This window comes from Hemiscyllium ocellatum, chromosome 4 (genome assembly GCF_020745735.1).
Source record: "Hemiscyllium ocellatum isolate sHemOce1 chromosome 4, sHemOce1.pat.X.cur, whole genome shotgun sequence".
Classification (NCBI taxonomy): domain Eukaryota; kingdom Metazoa; phylum Chordata; class Chondrichthyes; order Orectolobiformes; family Hemiscylliidae; genus Hemiscyllium; species Hemiscyllium ocellatum.
In genome coordinates this window covers 129510917-129526054 of record NC_083404.1, presented here as the reverse complement: position 1 = coordinate 129526054, position 15138 = coordinate 129510917, and the positions used below count along the sequence as shown (strand labels likewise).

Genomic DNA, 15138 nt, shown 5'->3' with positions numbered 1-15138 from the left:
TCAAAGAAGGAAATCTGCCATCCATACCTGGTCTGGCCTACATGTGACTCCAGACCCACAGCAATGTGCTGACTCTCAAATGTGCTGTGATATTGCTACTTGATCCTGGGAGGTTAGGAATGAACAACAAATGCTGGCCTTGCTAGTGACACCTATATCCTGTGACCCTTATAGCTCCTGACTCAGTATGTGGGGAGCATGGGAAGATCCCAGTCATTTACCATAAATGGCCCTCGACCATTTCATTGAGCCCAGCCCTGGAGAATTGTTGGAAAACAGGCACACAGTGGGGAGCCAAATTGAGGAACCAGTTTCATGTTTTCCACCTGTTCTAGCATCCAATTCCACCTCTTTAGGTGTGGGTAAATACCACCAGTCACTTCACATCTTCCCTATGCAACTCATTCATAATTCTAAACCAGGTCAAACCTTAAATTTAATCCTTTATAAAGAAAGAAGACTCACCCTGATCCGACATTCCCGATAGCTGTTACCTCTCAATTTTGTTACCAGCCTTGTATTTGCAATTTTGCCAGCTAGATCTGTGACAGTTGTTAATTTCTCTGGGTCACAGGCATCTGCACGGAAACTCAAGCCACATCCACCACGTCCTCGGAGTCTCCATGAAAGAATATTAGAAGAAATCAAATCTGAGCGAAAACTGCGGCCAGTATCACCCGACATGATCCGACGTAGCAAACATGGTGAGTCCGTGACACTAAAACTGCAATCTACAAAAGCTGTGGTTTATGGATAATGTTTCCTTTATTTATTTGTGAAGAAGTGACAAAAATACACGATGCACCAAGTTCCATTTCAAAGTCAGTACAGGGAGACCACAATTCCTTTTGTCATTATTCGTTAATTTTAATGAAAGATTAACTTAAAGAGAAACTCATGCATTAGGCTAAGAATGGTTGTGGATAATGGGTACAATTTGAAAGGTGCCAATTGGCTGATTATATGAAGGATGTGATTGCATTGGAGAGATCTCAGAAGCAGTTTACAGAAATAGTTCCACGAATGAGGAATTTCAATTATAGGGATAGATCGAAGAAATTGGGGCTGTTCTCCTTGGAGAGAAGGCCGAGAAGAGATTTTATACAGGTTTTCAAAATCATGAGTAGGCTGGATTGAGCAGATGTGGAGAAACCCACTCCTAAAAGAAGCAAGAGGTTTAAAGTGATATGTAAAAGCAGCAAGGGTGAGCTGAGGAAAGATGCTTTAACTCAGTGGATAATTCAAATCTGAAATGCACTGCATGGAAGGCAGGATCAGTTGAGGAGTTTATTTGAATAAAAAGATAACATGCAAAGGTGTGGGGGAAGAGAGCAGGAGATTGGTACAAGGTAACTATACTCATTTATAGAGCCAGTACAGGCATGATGATCTGATTAATCACAATTTCTGTTTTATGTCGTGTTTTACAATATGATTTTTAAAACAAAATTGTAAATGCAGTTTGCAGTGAAGCTAGATCGCTTCCTAGTGTCTAATCTCAGGTCAGCATTGTTAAAGGTGGCTGGAACCTCTGCATAGCTCTTGGACCCAGGTCACCATAGGAACTTGGTGGGATCAATGGAGTTGAAGTGGATTGCATTTCAATAGCACCTTACTGCACACACAGAATGACTTGCATATTGGCACCGGTGAATTAGTTTTGTCTTGCATCCACTGTTGTAATGTAGGCAACAGCAATGGGCAAGTTGCTCATGGGCAGGCAAAAAGAAATGAGTGACTGCTCCAGCTGTTCCTAACGGGGGAGTTTTATGGAAGAATTTTTGTTCACTCTTGGGATGTGAGCATTGTTGGCTGGGATAGGCATTTATTGCTCATCCCTATGTGCCCAGGTGGGTGGTGATGTGGTCAAGGTACACCCAAGCTGTAGTAGGACTATACATGTTAGTGCTTTGAGCCAGTGACAGTGAAGGAGTAGTAATATGAGCACAAGACAGGATGGTTGGCAACTTTGAGGGTGATGTGGAGGTGGTCCCATGGTTCTGCTGTCCCTTCGCTTCTCTGATAAAGAAAGGAGGAAGGCTAGACTCAGAAGCAAGAAAACCCATTGTTCTCTTTGAATCGGATTGTTAGTATTCACCTAACTCAGCAGACAGAATTTCACTTTAATGACTCATTCAACAAATGATGCCTTCAGACATATGTGCCTCCCATAGGCCAGCAGTGACATATGAGCTTCAGTTACAGCAACTCTCTGAGAATACCACCAACTGAGCAAAGCCAACATGAGTGGTGGTGGTTGTGTGTGTGTGTGTGTGTGTGTGTGTGTGTGTGTGTGTGTGTGTGTGTGTGTGTGTGTGTGTGTGTGTGTGTGTACACGCACGCAAATGAGAAAGCGAATATTAAAGGCATCAAAGAAATTTAAAAATGTGTTTGATTTAAGGTATTGAATTTGTTTTGCTGGCACTTTTATGGATTACACTATAAATAAGGTATCTGTTTATCGAGGAGATGGTGTGCATTGTCAGTGAAATGTCTAGAGGATCCATAGAGCAGATGTCATTCAAGCACATTGTCATACAGTCCGACAGCACAGAGACAGGCCTTTCAGCCCAAACGTTGACCCACATTAAGATCACTATAAGACTCCTGTAGCATTGCCTTCCATTGTGCAGTTTGTGAAATGATATGCTTTGTGTTATATGGTGCTGAGAGTAGTGTCATGCTGCTTAGCTGGCTAATGAATACTTAATTAGAGCTAAATCCTATAGGCATATATATAATATTTGTTTCTCTGGTTATTGAGAGTTCCTCACGTAAATGCCTATGGAAAGGTTTGTAATAAATGTGTTGAAATATTACACCAATATCACGGCATGAAGTGCAGGGATGAAAGTTTCAAGGTTTTCTTTCAGCCCTTTGCTGTTCATGATGCAGCGACTGCAGGTTGGGAGTACCCTTCACGTTGTACTTTGTGGGTGATCTGTTGGTTCCAGCAGCTGAGCTGATGGTGGCACGTTTCTCTTTTCACAAAATCAAAGAAGTGTCACAATGCAGAACATGCTTTTGGCTCATTGTGTCTGCACAGGCTCTTCAATCAGCAACGTGTCTTAGGGTCTTTTCCTGCCTTGCACATTTTTTCCTATTTAAAGAAATCATCCAATGTCCCAGTTGAACCTGCCTCCACCACATTCCCAGGCAGTGCATTCCATACCCGAGCTACTCATTTTGTAATAACATTTTTTTTCTCACATCACATCAGCTTCTTTTGAAATCATGTTAAACCTGCACCCTCTGGTTATTGATCCTTTTAGGGACTGGACTGTTTCCCCCATATACTCTATCTAACACATGCAGCATTTTGAAAACTTCTATCAGATCGCCACTTGATCTTCTTCTGTCGAAGATGAACATCCCAACCTCTCCAATCTATTCCTTGTAACTAAAGTTCTTCTGGAACCATTTTTGTAAATATCTTCTGCATTATCTTCAATGCATTCCCATCTCTCTTATAGAGTGGCATCCAGAACTATACACAATCCTTCAAACTGAGTTCTAACCAGTGTCTTATGCAAGTATGATATCTTGCTCTTGTACTCTATGCCTCTATTAATAAAGTGATTGGTAGCTAATGAACTTTTTTTTTATTGTGTTGAGAAACATACGGTCAAATGCAGTCAAACATGCCACTCAAACCCACTGCCAGTCATTGTCAAAGCAAACTTGACGAACATAAGAGCAAGAGACTGAGTAGCAATCAATAGCAGGAAATCTTCAGCAGAAATGTAGAATAGGAGGAAAAACTATGTTGTGCTTTGCTGGACAGTTACAAATCTTCGGTACAAGTTTGAAATACCAGCTTATTTTGTTTCATTGTGGGATGTGGGTGTCACCGACTTGGGCAACATCTATTGCCTCATTGCCCAGAAGATAGTTAAGAGTCAACTGCATTGCTGTTGGTCTGGAGACATGTCTAGACCAGGTAAGAACATTAACACAGCAATTGGGTCTTTCACAACAGACAGCAGTGGTTACATCAGACTAGTATTTAATTCCAGATTTTATTGAATTCAAATTCCACCATTTGACAGGATGGGATTTTAACCTAAGTCCCAGAATATTAGTACTGAAAATGTGTTGCTGGAAAAGCACAGCAGGTCAGGCAGCATCCAAGGAGCAGGAGAATCGACATTTCGGGCATAAGCCCTTCTTCAGGATATTAGTGTAAAGTTCTGGATTGCTAGCTGAGTGACACTATTGCTATGCCACCACCTTCTTTGTGCTTTTATAAAGTTAATAAAATATAGTCTGTTTGTTAACCTCTGGCTAATTTCTTGTGGATAACCAGGATCTTGCCTCAGCAAGTAGCTGAGGAGTATGGCGGTGAAGTTGCGCCAGGCTGGCTCAGTGGTTAGCACTGTTGCCTCACAGTGCCAGGGACCTGGGTTCAATTTCTACCTTGGGTGACTGTCTGTGGAGCTTGTACATTCTCCCCACATCTGCATGGGTTTCCTCTGGGTTCTCTGATTTCCTCCCACAATCCAAAGATGTGCAAGTCAGGTGAATTGACTATGCTAAATTGCCCATAGTGTTAGGTGCGTTAGTCGGGGGTAAATATAGGGTAGGGGAATGGGTCTGGGTGGATTACTCTTCGGATGGTTGGTGTGGACTTGTTGGGCCGATGGGCTTGTTTCCATACTGCAGGGAATCTACTCTAACTTAAACTTTAAATAGAGTCCAGTTGCTTAGAGACATAAACACATTGATGTGAAAGTACAATGCCTTCTGCAATTAATTGTTATCTCTCTGAAGTGTATTGGACATCTCAAGATTTAATAGAAGCAGGCTTAGCAGTGGAATCTGGGGTCTTATTGATTTGATTCCCATCCCACTGACAATGCCAACTACCTTTGTCTAATATCTTAATATTTAACAAGATTTAAATATTTAATTACATAGATAGAGGAATCACTTTGAACACAAATGTCAAGGCATTTTGTATGAATGCTGTCAAACTTCAGAAAATATAAGCAGCAGTAAAATTAGAAATTTCTCACCAGTATCAGGAGCCAGATTGAGAAATACTGCTGAAGTGATGAAGGAGATATTAAGCAGTTTGTATGTCAATGTTCATGGTAGAACTAATAAAGTTGATGAGCTGCAGAAACAAATTACAATGTGATTTTATGATGTGTTTGCAGTAACAGATATACAGCTTAAACAAGATCATGAATGAGTTCTTAGTATCCCTGGTTATGATGAGGAAAAAGAGGAAGCAGTATTGATTGATAAACGCTTATGTTACAGTTCCAAGTAGAAAAGCTAGGTTAGATGATTCCCTATCTGAATCTATTTGAATGAAGAAACAAAGGAAGGGCTGTTCCATTCATTAATGGAAACCTTTTTAAGGATTCTCAAGCAATGAAAAGTATATAGGTGAATAGATTTGGAGGTAAATTTTTAAAGTGTGTAACAAAATTGAGGCAGTAATATTAAGAGATTTTAAATTTGCTTGTATCGACTGAGAAAAACATGATGTCAAGAATTAGGAAAGAGAGAACTTTTTCACTGTGGATACAGAAGAACTTTCTGAGTCAGTATGTCTTTTGTATAACATGGAAGGAAAATAGTGTTGGATCTAGTTCTGTGACATGAAGTAAGGCAAGTAGAATGTGTTACAGCAGGAAATCATCTTCCTACCAGTGTCTCGAATATAATTCTGTTTAAAACATCAAAGATTATGAGGCTCAATGATGGAAAGAGCTGAAAATATGTTGCTGGAAAAGCGCAGCAAGTCAGGCAGCATCCAAGGAACAGGAAATTCGACGTTTCGGGCATAAGCCCTTCGTCATCAATGATGGAAGGGCCAATGTCACTGTTTTAAGAAAGAAGATAAACACACGTAAATTGGGAAGGACAATTGCTGGATTACACAGTAATGAAAGGACGGAGGGAATTGAGGAAAAGGACAGTTCAAATAGTTCAGCACTTGTCCTTCAGTGGGAAAGTATAAAGTACAAGATGCCAAAAGAAGTGAAACTGAAAATAAAATGTTAAAAAGGAGGCTCATGACAACAAGGCAGGGCAGGTGACTGAGGTGCCAGTGGGGGAGCACTTTGGGGCCAGCGACCATAATTCTATTCGCTTTAAAATCGTGATGGAAAAGGATAGATCAGATCTAAAAGGTAAAGTTCTAAATTGGAGAAAGGCCAATTTTGACGGTATTAGGCAAGCGCTTTCAAAAGCTGATTGGAGGCAGATGTTCACAGGTAAAGGGACAGCTGGAAAATGGGAAGCCTTCAGAAATGAGATAATGAGAAACCAGAGAAAGTACATTCCTGTCAGGGTGAAAGGGAAGGCTGGTAGGTATAGGGAATGCTGGATGACTAAAGAAATTGAGGGTTTGGTTAAGAAAAGAAGGAAGCATATGTCAGGTACAGACAGGATAGATCGAGTGAACCCTTCAAAGAGTGTAAAGGAAGTAGAAGTATACTTAAGAGGGAAATCAGGAGGACAAAACAGGGACATGAGATAACATTGGCAAATAGAATTAAGGAGAATCCAAAGGGTTTTTACAAATATATTAAGGACAAAAGGGTAACTAGGGAGAGAATAGGGCCCCTCAAAGATCAGCAAGGTGGCCTTTGTGTGGAGCCACAGAAAATGGGGGAGGTACTAAATGAATATTTTGCATCAGTATTTACTGTGGAAAAGGATATGCAAGATATAGACTGTAGGGAAATAGATGGTGACATCTTGCAAAATGTCCAGGTTACAGAGAAGGAAGTGCTGGATGTCTTGAAGCAGTTAAAGGTGGATAAATCCACAGGATCTGATCAGGTGTACCCGAGAACTCTGTGGGAAGCTAGAGAAGTGATTGCTGGGCCTCTTGCTGAGATATTTGTATCATCGATAGTCACAGGTGAGGTGCCAGAAGACTGGAGGTTGGCAAACATGGTCCCACTGTTTAAGAAGGGTGGTAAAGACAAGCCAGGGAACTATAGACCACTGAGCCTGACCTCAGTGGTGGGCAAGTTGTTGAAGGGAACCCTGAGGGACAGGATGTACATGTATTTGGAAAGGCGAGGACTGATTAGGGATAGTCAACATGGCTTTGTGTGTGGGAAATCATATCTCACAAACTTGATTGAGTTTTTTGAAGAGGTAACAAAAAAGATTGATGAGGGCAGAGCAGTAGATGTGATCGATATGGACTTCAGTAAGGCGTTCGACAAGGTTCCCATGGGAGACTGATTAGCAAGGTTAGATCTCACGGAATACAGGGAGAACTAGCCAATTGGATACAGAACTGGCTCAAAGGTAGAAGATAGAGGGGGTTTTTCAGACTGGAGGCCTGTGACCAGTGGAGTGCCACAAGGATCGGTGCTGGGTCCTTTAAGTTTTGTCATTTACATAAATGATTTGAACGCGAGCATAAGAAGTACAGTTAGTAAGTTTTTAGATGACACCAAAATTGGAGGTGTAGTGGACAGTGAAGAGGGTTACCTCAGATTACAACAGGATCTGGACAAGGTGGGCCAATGGGCTGAGAAGTGGCAGATGGAGTTTAATTCAGATGCAAGGTGCTGCATTTTGGGAAAGCAAATCTTAGCAGGACTTATACACTTAATGGTAAGGTCCTAGGGAGTTTTGCTGAACAAAGAGACCTTGGAGTGCAGGTTCATAGCACCTTGAAAGTGGAGTCACAGGTAGATAGGATAGTGAAGAAGGCGTTTGGTATGCTTTCCTTTATTGGTCAGAGTATTGAGTACAGGAGTTGGGAGGTCATGTTGTGGCTGTACAGGACATTGTTTAGGCCACTGTTGAAATATTGCATGCAATTCTGGTCTCCTTCCTATCGGAAAGATGTTGTGAAACTTGAAAGGGTTCAGAAAAGATTTACAAGGGTGTTGTCGGGGTTGGAGGATTTGAGCTACAGGGAGAGGCTGAACAGGCTGGGGCTGTTTTCCCTGGAGCACCGGAGGCTGAGGGGTGACATTATAGAGATTTACAAAATTATGAGGGGCATGGATAGGGTAAAGAGACAAAGTCTTTTTCCCTGGAGTCAGGGAGTTCAGAACTAGAGGGCATAGGTTTAGGGTGAGAGGGGAAAGATATAAAAGGGACCTATGGGGCAACTTTTTCACGCAGAAGGTGATGCGTGGATGGAATGAGCTGCCAGAGGATGTGGTGGAGGCCGGTACAATTGCAACATTTAAAAGACATTTGGATGGGTATATGAATAGGAAGGGTTTGGAGGGATACGGGCCGGGTGCTGATAGGTGGGATTAGATTGGGTTGGGATATCTGGTCGGTGTGGACAGGTTGGACTGAAGGGTCTGTTTCCATGCTGTACATCTGTATGACTCTATGACTCTATTAGGAGTGAGATGCGTTGAACCACCAGGCAGATCATGGTCAGTACAGTAGGGACTTGAAAAAGCAAATATGATAATGCTTTTACATTATCATATTATAACATTATTAACATTAGGTAACATTAAATTAAACATTTTCTAAATTTATGAGGTATAAGGGTAGCTAGGGTAAAAGTTAGGCTTGTTAGGCACTGAAAGGTAAGTCTTCATGTCGAGGTAGAGAGCAAGGCTAAAGTACTTGTATCTCTCTCCACAATGATTAGCAATAAAAGAGAAGAAGGAAGATACACACACATTAGTATCAGCTAGAGAAGGTGAGTCAAAAAATATGATCTTTACTTGATGCCTCACCTGGCCCAGATAGAATGCAACTAGATTCAGACTTAGACACAGCAAAGCTAATTGTATACAGGCATTGTGTTGGACTATTGAAAGATTGCGAATGTGATACCCCTACTTAAAAAAGGGGGAGCTGGTGGCATAGTGGTGATGTAACTGTACTAGCAATCCAGGCCAATGTTCCAATGTCAAATCATACCATGGTGGATAATAAAATTAGAATTCAATAAGATCTGGAATAAAGAGCTAATCAATGGCAGCCACATATCCAGTGTTGTTTGTTGATAGTGATAAGCTAAGTTCCAGATGTCGAGAAATCTAGACAGGATGGTGACGTGGGCAGAAACAAGACAAACACAGTTTAGTGCTGAAAACGTGTTGCTGGTTAAAGCACAGCAGGTTAGGCAGCATCCAAGGAACAGGAAATTCGACGTTTCGGGCATAAGCCCTTCATCAGGGCTTATGCCCGAAACGTCGAATTTCCTGTTCCTTGGATGCTGCCTAACCTGCTGTGCTTTAACCAGCAACACGTTTTCAGCTGTGATCTCTAGCATCTGCAGACCTCATTTTTTTACCTAAACACTGTTTAGTGCAGAAATTGTGGAATATTGTTGAAAGTATTGTCAAAAGCTTCTTGTCTTGAATTCTTCAGCAAATTTGCAAGACTACTGAAGAAAGGAGGAATAATATTCTAAACAGTATGAGAAGAGAGTGCTGGTTGGTTAATTAGTGGACTCTGATGGAGGTTTGTTATGGAGAATGCACCAATTATGTGATGGCTGACAGCTAACAGCCAGGATTTGATTGACCTGGTCAAGGAATGAACTAAAGGATTACTGTCACCTAGTTTGTCAAGTTGACACAGGCACAACGTATGCACATAATACTTCTCTTTGTAAAGAAGCTTTGTAAAAAGCCCTGTGTATTGATATAGCCACCAGTACTCACATGTACACAATACTGGGAGCCCAGCCTGACTCAGGTTCAGCAATGGGGTACAATCAGACATGTTACTAAAACAATGTATTCTCGAAAGTCTCAGAATTTCTCATTAGTCTGTACAAAGTAAACTGATCTTACTCTTACCATACTAGGAGATACAATTTGGAATTGGCTCACTAGCTGTTCTTTGTAAAATTATGGCCCGAATTTGACCACGAAAGCTAGAGTCCTGTTGGCAGGAAGTAGAGAAACAGTTTGCCGGTGGCAGCCAATTAAATAGCTGCTGCCAGGGGACTGCTGTCCAATCACTAGAAGAGGTGGGAGTTGCTGTCCAATCACTAAGACCTGTTGGGAGCTGCTGTCCAATCACTAAGACCTGTTCGGAGCTGCTGTCTAGTCAGTAAGAGGTGCTAGGGGCTGTGGTTCAGTCACTAAGAGCTGCTGGGGGCTAATGTCCAGTCCTGAAGAGGTACCAGCCCAACAATCAGCCCCACCTGTTGAGGTGGCCGTTGCTGTGGCACCAGTTACAGGGAGGCAACACTTCAATATCTGGGGACCCTCAAAGGGAGGGAATGAGACCTGGGAAGTGCCAGTGCTCTGGTAATTGTGGGGATTTGCCGTGCATTGAAGGAGCTTAATTGTGTTCCAAATAGGCAGCTGCTCTTCCGACTTTCCTATCACTGACCTGGCAGTAGGAAGACATCGGACAGACTTGTCTCTGAGCCTTTCCACTGCCATTCTGTCTGCCTGCCCATCTCATAGCCCATCAGCCCAGGGCATGGCAAATTCCAGGCCTGTGTATTTGCTTATTGAGAAATCAAGTTTGGTCTCAATTCTCAGGCTATTGGCTATTAGAATACCTGCCAAAGTTGTTTACAGCATTGTTTACAGTTCTCATATGAAGAGCAGCTATTCTGAAACAGGTAGTGTCTTGTTCCCTCTGCCTGTGAAATCATATTCCAGTAAAAAAAAAACAAAGTCTTACAGATGAAGTAGAAATAATAGAGAAAAGCATTACTGTGATTCAAAACAAGGGTTTGCTGTAGCATCCTCATGGATCTAGTAGTCTCACGAACCAACTCATATCATGTTTGAGCATCAATCTCAATTCTCCTCCATTAATTGTTTTCTTTCATTGAGAGCTAACCATGTGAATAATTGGAGTAATGTATCCCTTACTGCCCTGTCTTTATTAGTTCTCTGCATAAAGTTGAAAGATTTCAATGTTGAGATGAAATTCTAACTGTATTATTTTCTCCGTTTTTTTTTCCTAACCATCCAATTGTTTTTCTTACAGTAATGAGGCCACTTAGCATGTCTTGCAGTTTTGACTTGTCAGGTAAAGGCAGCTCGGTACCTGACGTGGTGGTTTTTGTCATGTCTCGCTTTTGCTTTTGCACCTATCACTTCATCCGCCTTTGTTTTAACCATTCCTGGCTCCTTTGATTATTTTAACGTTGCTGTTGGTTTTATGGTTTGTGCTTGATGCAGCAGCTTTGGTGGTTGTGGTTTCAATGTCTACGGTAATGGGGTGCTTTAAGCATTTTGCAAATTGAGCTTATGTCAACAAAGAGTAAGTTCGGTTCGATGTGGAAATGCTTTTGTATTTATTTGTTCATGAGCAGCACAGGAAATGACATCATTTATGCTCACTCCTAATTGCCCTTGTGAAGTAGGCAGTGAGCTGCCTTCCTGAACCACTGCAGTCCATGTGGGTGAAGTTACAGCCACAGTGCTATCAGGCAGAGTTCAAGATTTTGACTCAACATTGATGAAGGAGTGCAATGCTTCAATATAATCATGTATTACTTGGTGGTGACAGGGTATTTGTGTATCTGCTCCTGCCATTACCCTACAAGGTGTAAGCACGGTGGCACAGTGGTTAGCACTGCTGCCTCACAGCGCCAGGGACCTGGGTTCAATTCCCGCCTCAGGCGACTGACTGTGTGGAGTTTGCACATTCTCCCCGTGTCTGCGTGGGTTTCCTCCGGGTGCTCCGGTTTCCTCCCACAGTCCAAAGATGTGCGGGTCAGGTGAATTGGCCATGCTAAATTGCCCAAAGTGTTAGGTAAGGGGTATATGTAGGGGTATGGGTGGGTTGCGCTTCGGCGGGTCGGTGTGGACTTGTTGGGCCGAAGGGCCCGTTTCCACACTGTAAGTAATCTAATCTAATAAGGTGGGAGGTGTCAAAGCAACCTACTGGAGCTGAGCGCCTCTATATATGTGGACCTAAGGAGCAGCGAATTCAACATTTCGGGCAAAAGCCCTTCATCAGGAATAACCCGAAACGTCGATTTCGCTGCTCCTTGGATGCTGCCTGAACTGCTGTGCTCTTCCAGCACCACAAATCCAGAATCTGGTTTCCAGCATCTGCAGTCATTGTTTTTACCTATATGTGGGACCTGCTGCTATCCAGAGACAGCATATAGATGAGGTCTAGGAAGGGGCCAAGATCTCTGGGGACTCCAGAGATATCAGGGCAAGAAGGAAGAGTGGTTAGATTGAAATTCTCTGGATTCAATTGGAAAGTAAATGAGAAATCAGGAATAGGCCTTCCCTTTGTTTTTTTTGTTCAGCCTTTCTTTTCTCTCTCATGAGGTGATTAAAGAACCTTTCCGCATGGATGGGCAAAGACAGGTTTCTAGATCTTTCTTAGCTCCATATGTAATGTAACCACATGAATGATTTTAAACGGCTACATCCATTACACGATGTGAGTGATTGAATTTCATTTGCTGAGAGCATATTTTTCCTGCTTTACAGTAGAAGACAATCTGCGAAAATGCAGAAGGGGAAATGTTGCCGACTTGTGGCTTGAAAGTTTGTTACTGTGTTTGGGTGGAGTATATGGCATTGCATGGTAGTGAAAATCAAATCAGCAACTGTTTCAAATCTCTCCTAATTTTAATTTTCAGAGGAAAAGTCCGACTAAACTCACACAACTTATGCACCATGCAGTGTCTGGATCTACCCTATAAAACTTTTCCAAGCAGAGAGCATTGATTAGAGGTGAAGAGTTAACCCTGCACCCACCACCGAAACCCCCTCCAAATAAAAGCTCCAAAATTGGAAGTGCTGATGTTAATTGTGATATCTCTACACAAACCGAGGATGTAATCTGGGCGCTCACTTCTCTGTGTGCCTCAGTACTTTGTTGAGCAATGCATTTACTCATTAGACCAGTGTGGATGTTAGACGGTTCTGAAGGGAGACCACTCAGTTGAGATTCTATATTTTGGATTCTTACTGTTGAAGTAACCAAGTGCTTTGTTTTTTTATTCTGCATGTGGCATTGCAAACAATGGCTTTCACAAATACTCTTTCAATTATTTTAATTATTTAAAAAGTTATTCTTTCCTCCGTACCTTATTAAAAGAGCAAACAATGATGTTCTCTGCTACCTCTGTTAGGTTTGGCCTGTAGTAATGCATTGAGATGGACTCACCTCTGACCCTTGCTCCCATCTGAAAATTGAGCAGCTCACCATTCTTGCTGACCATTCACCTTTATTCCTGATGAAGGGCTTTTGCCCGAAATGTCGATTTCGCTGCTCGTTGGATGCTGCCTGAACTGCTGTGCTCTTCCAGCACCACTAATCCAGAATCTGGTTTCCAGCATCTGCAGTCATTGTTTTTACCTTGCTGACCATTCAATCAAACTGAAAACCTGGCATGGAAAGGGCGCCTTTTCTGTTTAAAATAAAGTGCAGTCAGAAGTTCCTGGTACATAGGCTGGAGCATCGACATCCAATTGGAAGGCATGATGGCTCAGTGGTTAGCACTGCTGCCTCAACGCGGTAGGCACCCACATTCGATTCCAGCCTCAGGTGACTGTGTGGAATTTGCACATTCTCCCCATGTCAGTGTGGGTTTCCCCCCACAATTCAAAGATGTGTAGGTTAAGTGAATTGGCCATGCTAAATTGCCCATAGTGTTCAAGGATGTGTAGGCTAGGTACATTAGTCAGGGGTAATTATAGGGTAGGGGAATGGGTCTAGGTAGGTTACTCTTCGGAGGGTCAGTGTGGACCTTTTAGGCCGAAGAGCCTGTTACCACACTGTAGGGATTCTAATTCCATTATTGTATGAGGCCGCTTTTCAAGTTTATGTCAAATGAACTGAATGTTTAAATCCAGAGAAGAGCTTTGCCATTTGAATTTGAGCAGGCTGTTGACCCTCCCGAATCTGTGCCATCATTTAGTTAAATCATGGCATACCTGAGGGGGATGCTGGGAAAGTGATGGTGGGTGCCTGAGCTGTGGCTATGGCGATATCGTAGTGAGCAGGCATGCCATTTGTGGTTGGTGTCTTTTTGAAAATTTTGTACAATGGAGAAGATTTAACAACAGACTTCAAGCAACAAAGTTCACCTGGTGAGAAGGGTTTTACCCTCTTTCATGATTAGAGTTGCCATGTTTGCCTGGTTTGCCAAGAAGCAAAAAAGGGTTTGAGTCTGCAATTTGCTTGTGCAGAAAACGTGTTGAACACTGTGATAACTTTAATATATCACCAGAGTAGGAACAATGCGCTTTCACTGTTGGGCTTGTACGATTTAGATGTTTTACAGAAACTGACTCAAAAAAAACACACTGCCAGGAGCAATACCAGGCAGGTGGCAACTCTAACTTTGACATGCAAGCAGCAGAGGAAGTATAGTGTAGGAGTAGCCTTCTGAAAGATCCAGTCCTAGGGTAGACTTGTTGACTCCCTTCTTCCGTGTTTACAGATGTGACAACCCCAGAGAGGAGCAGGAAGACCTCACCCCCTCCTATGGCCAATGGTGCAGTTATGTCCCAAATTACAGAGACTGATGCCCACACGTCACAAGTTCAAAGAAGAAGACTCCTGAAGGCACCTACGCTGGCAGAGATAGACAGCTCCGACTCTGAGGTAAACAAAATGTGCTTGTGAACCTAGTCTCTGTTGTTCATTTATTCATGTGTGCGTGTCCACATGTATGTGCATGTGTGAACATAAAAGTATTTGTTCCCGCAGCATGTATGCGTGTGGATGTATGTGTGAGCATGTGTGAGTGAGTAGTTTTTGAATTGAATTGAATTTATTGTCACGTGTACTGAGGCATACTGTCTTGTGAGCAATACAAGCAGATCATAGAGTTGAGTAGCATAGATAAGTATATAATAGGGAAACAGCGACAAAAACAAAAACACAGGTACAGGCGAATGTTAAGTGAGTCCATTCAGTGTCCTAACGACAGTAGGGTAGAAACTGTTTCAGAACCAGCTGGTATGTGTGTGTTCAAGCTTCTGTACCTTCTCCCTGATGGTAGAGTTTGTAGAAAAACAATTTTTTGCCTGTAGTTAAACATCGGAGAAAAAATTTTAAACTTTTTCTCTTGCACTCAAATCAGGACTGTAGTGCGAGACACCAAAATTAGAAAATTCATATGTCTAACTTGCTCATCAATCTTGTTGAAAGGTGTTGACATCATATCTCTTTTTCTGAAGGGTTTGAAGTTCAGTATTACCAAACACTTAATAATAGAGATATCTGCAGGGTAAA

At 42.2% G+C, this 15138-nt stretch overlaps 1 protein-coding gene across 4 annotated transcripts in view; it reads left to right on the top strand.

Moving 5' to 3' along the window:
• LOC132815514 (protein spire homolog 1-like) overlaps positions 1-15138 on the top strand; it is a 186629-nt gene that overhangs the window by 127990 nt on the left and 43501 nt on the right. For 2 of the 4 annotated variants that reach the window (XM_060824499.1, XM_060824497.1), the window contains exons 8-10: positions 575-704; positions 10915-10956; positions 14342-14505. In XM_060824499.1, the coding sequence (XP_060680482.1) occupies positions 575-704; positions 10915-10956; positions 14342-14505 (336 nt within the window). The remainder of the gene's footprint in view (positions 1-574; positions 705-10914; positions 10957-14341; positions 14506-15138) is intronic. The other 2 variants (XM_060824500.1, XM_060824498.1) reach the window with 1 other exon arrangement.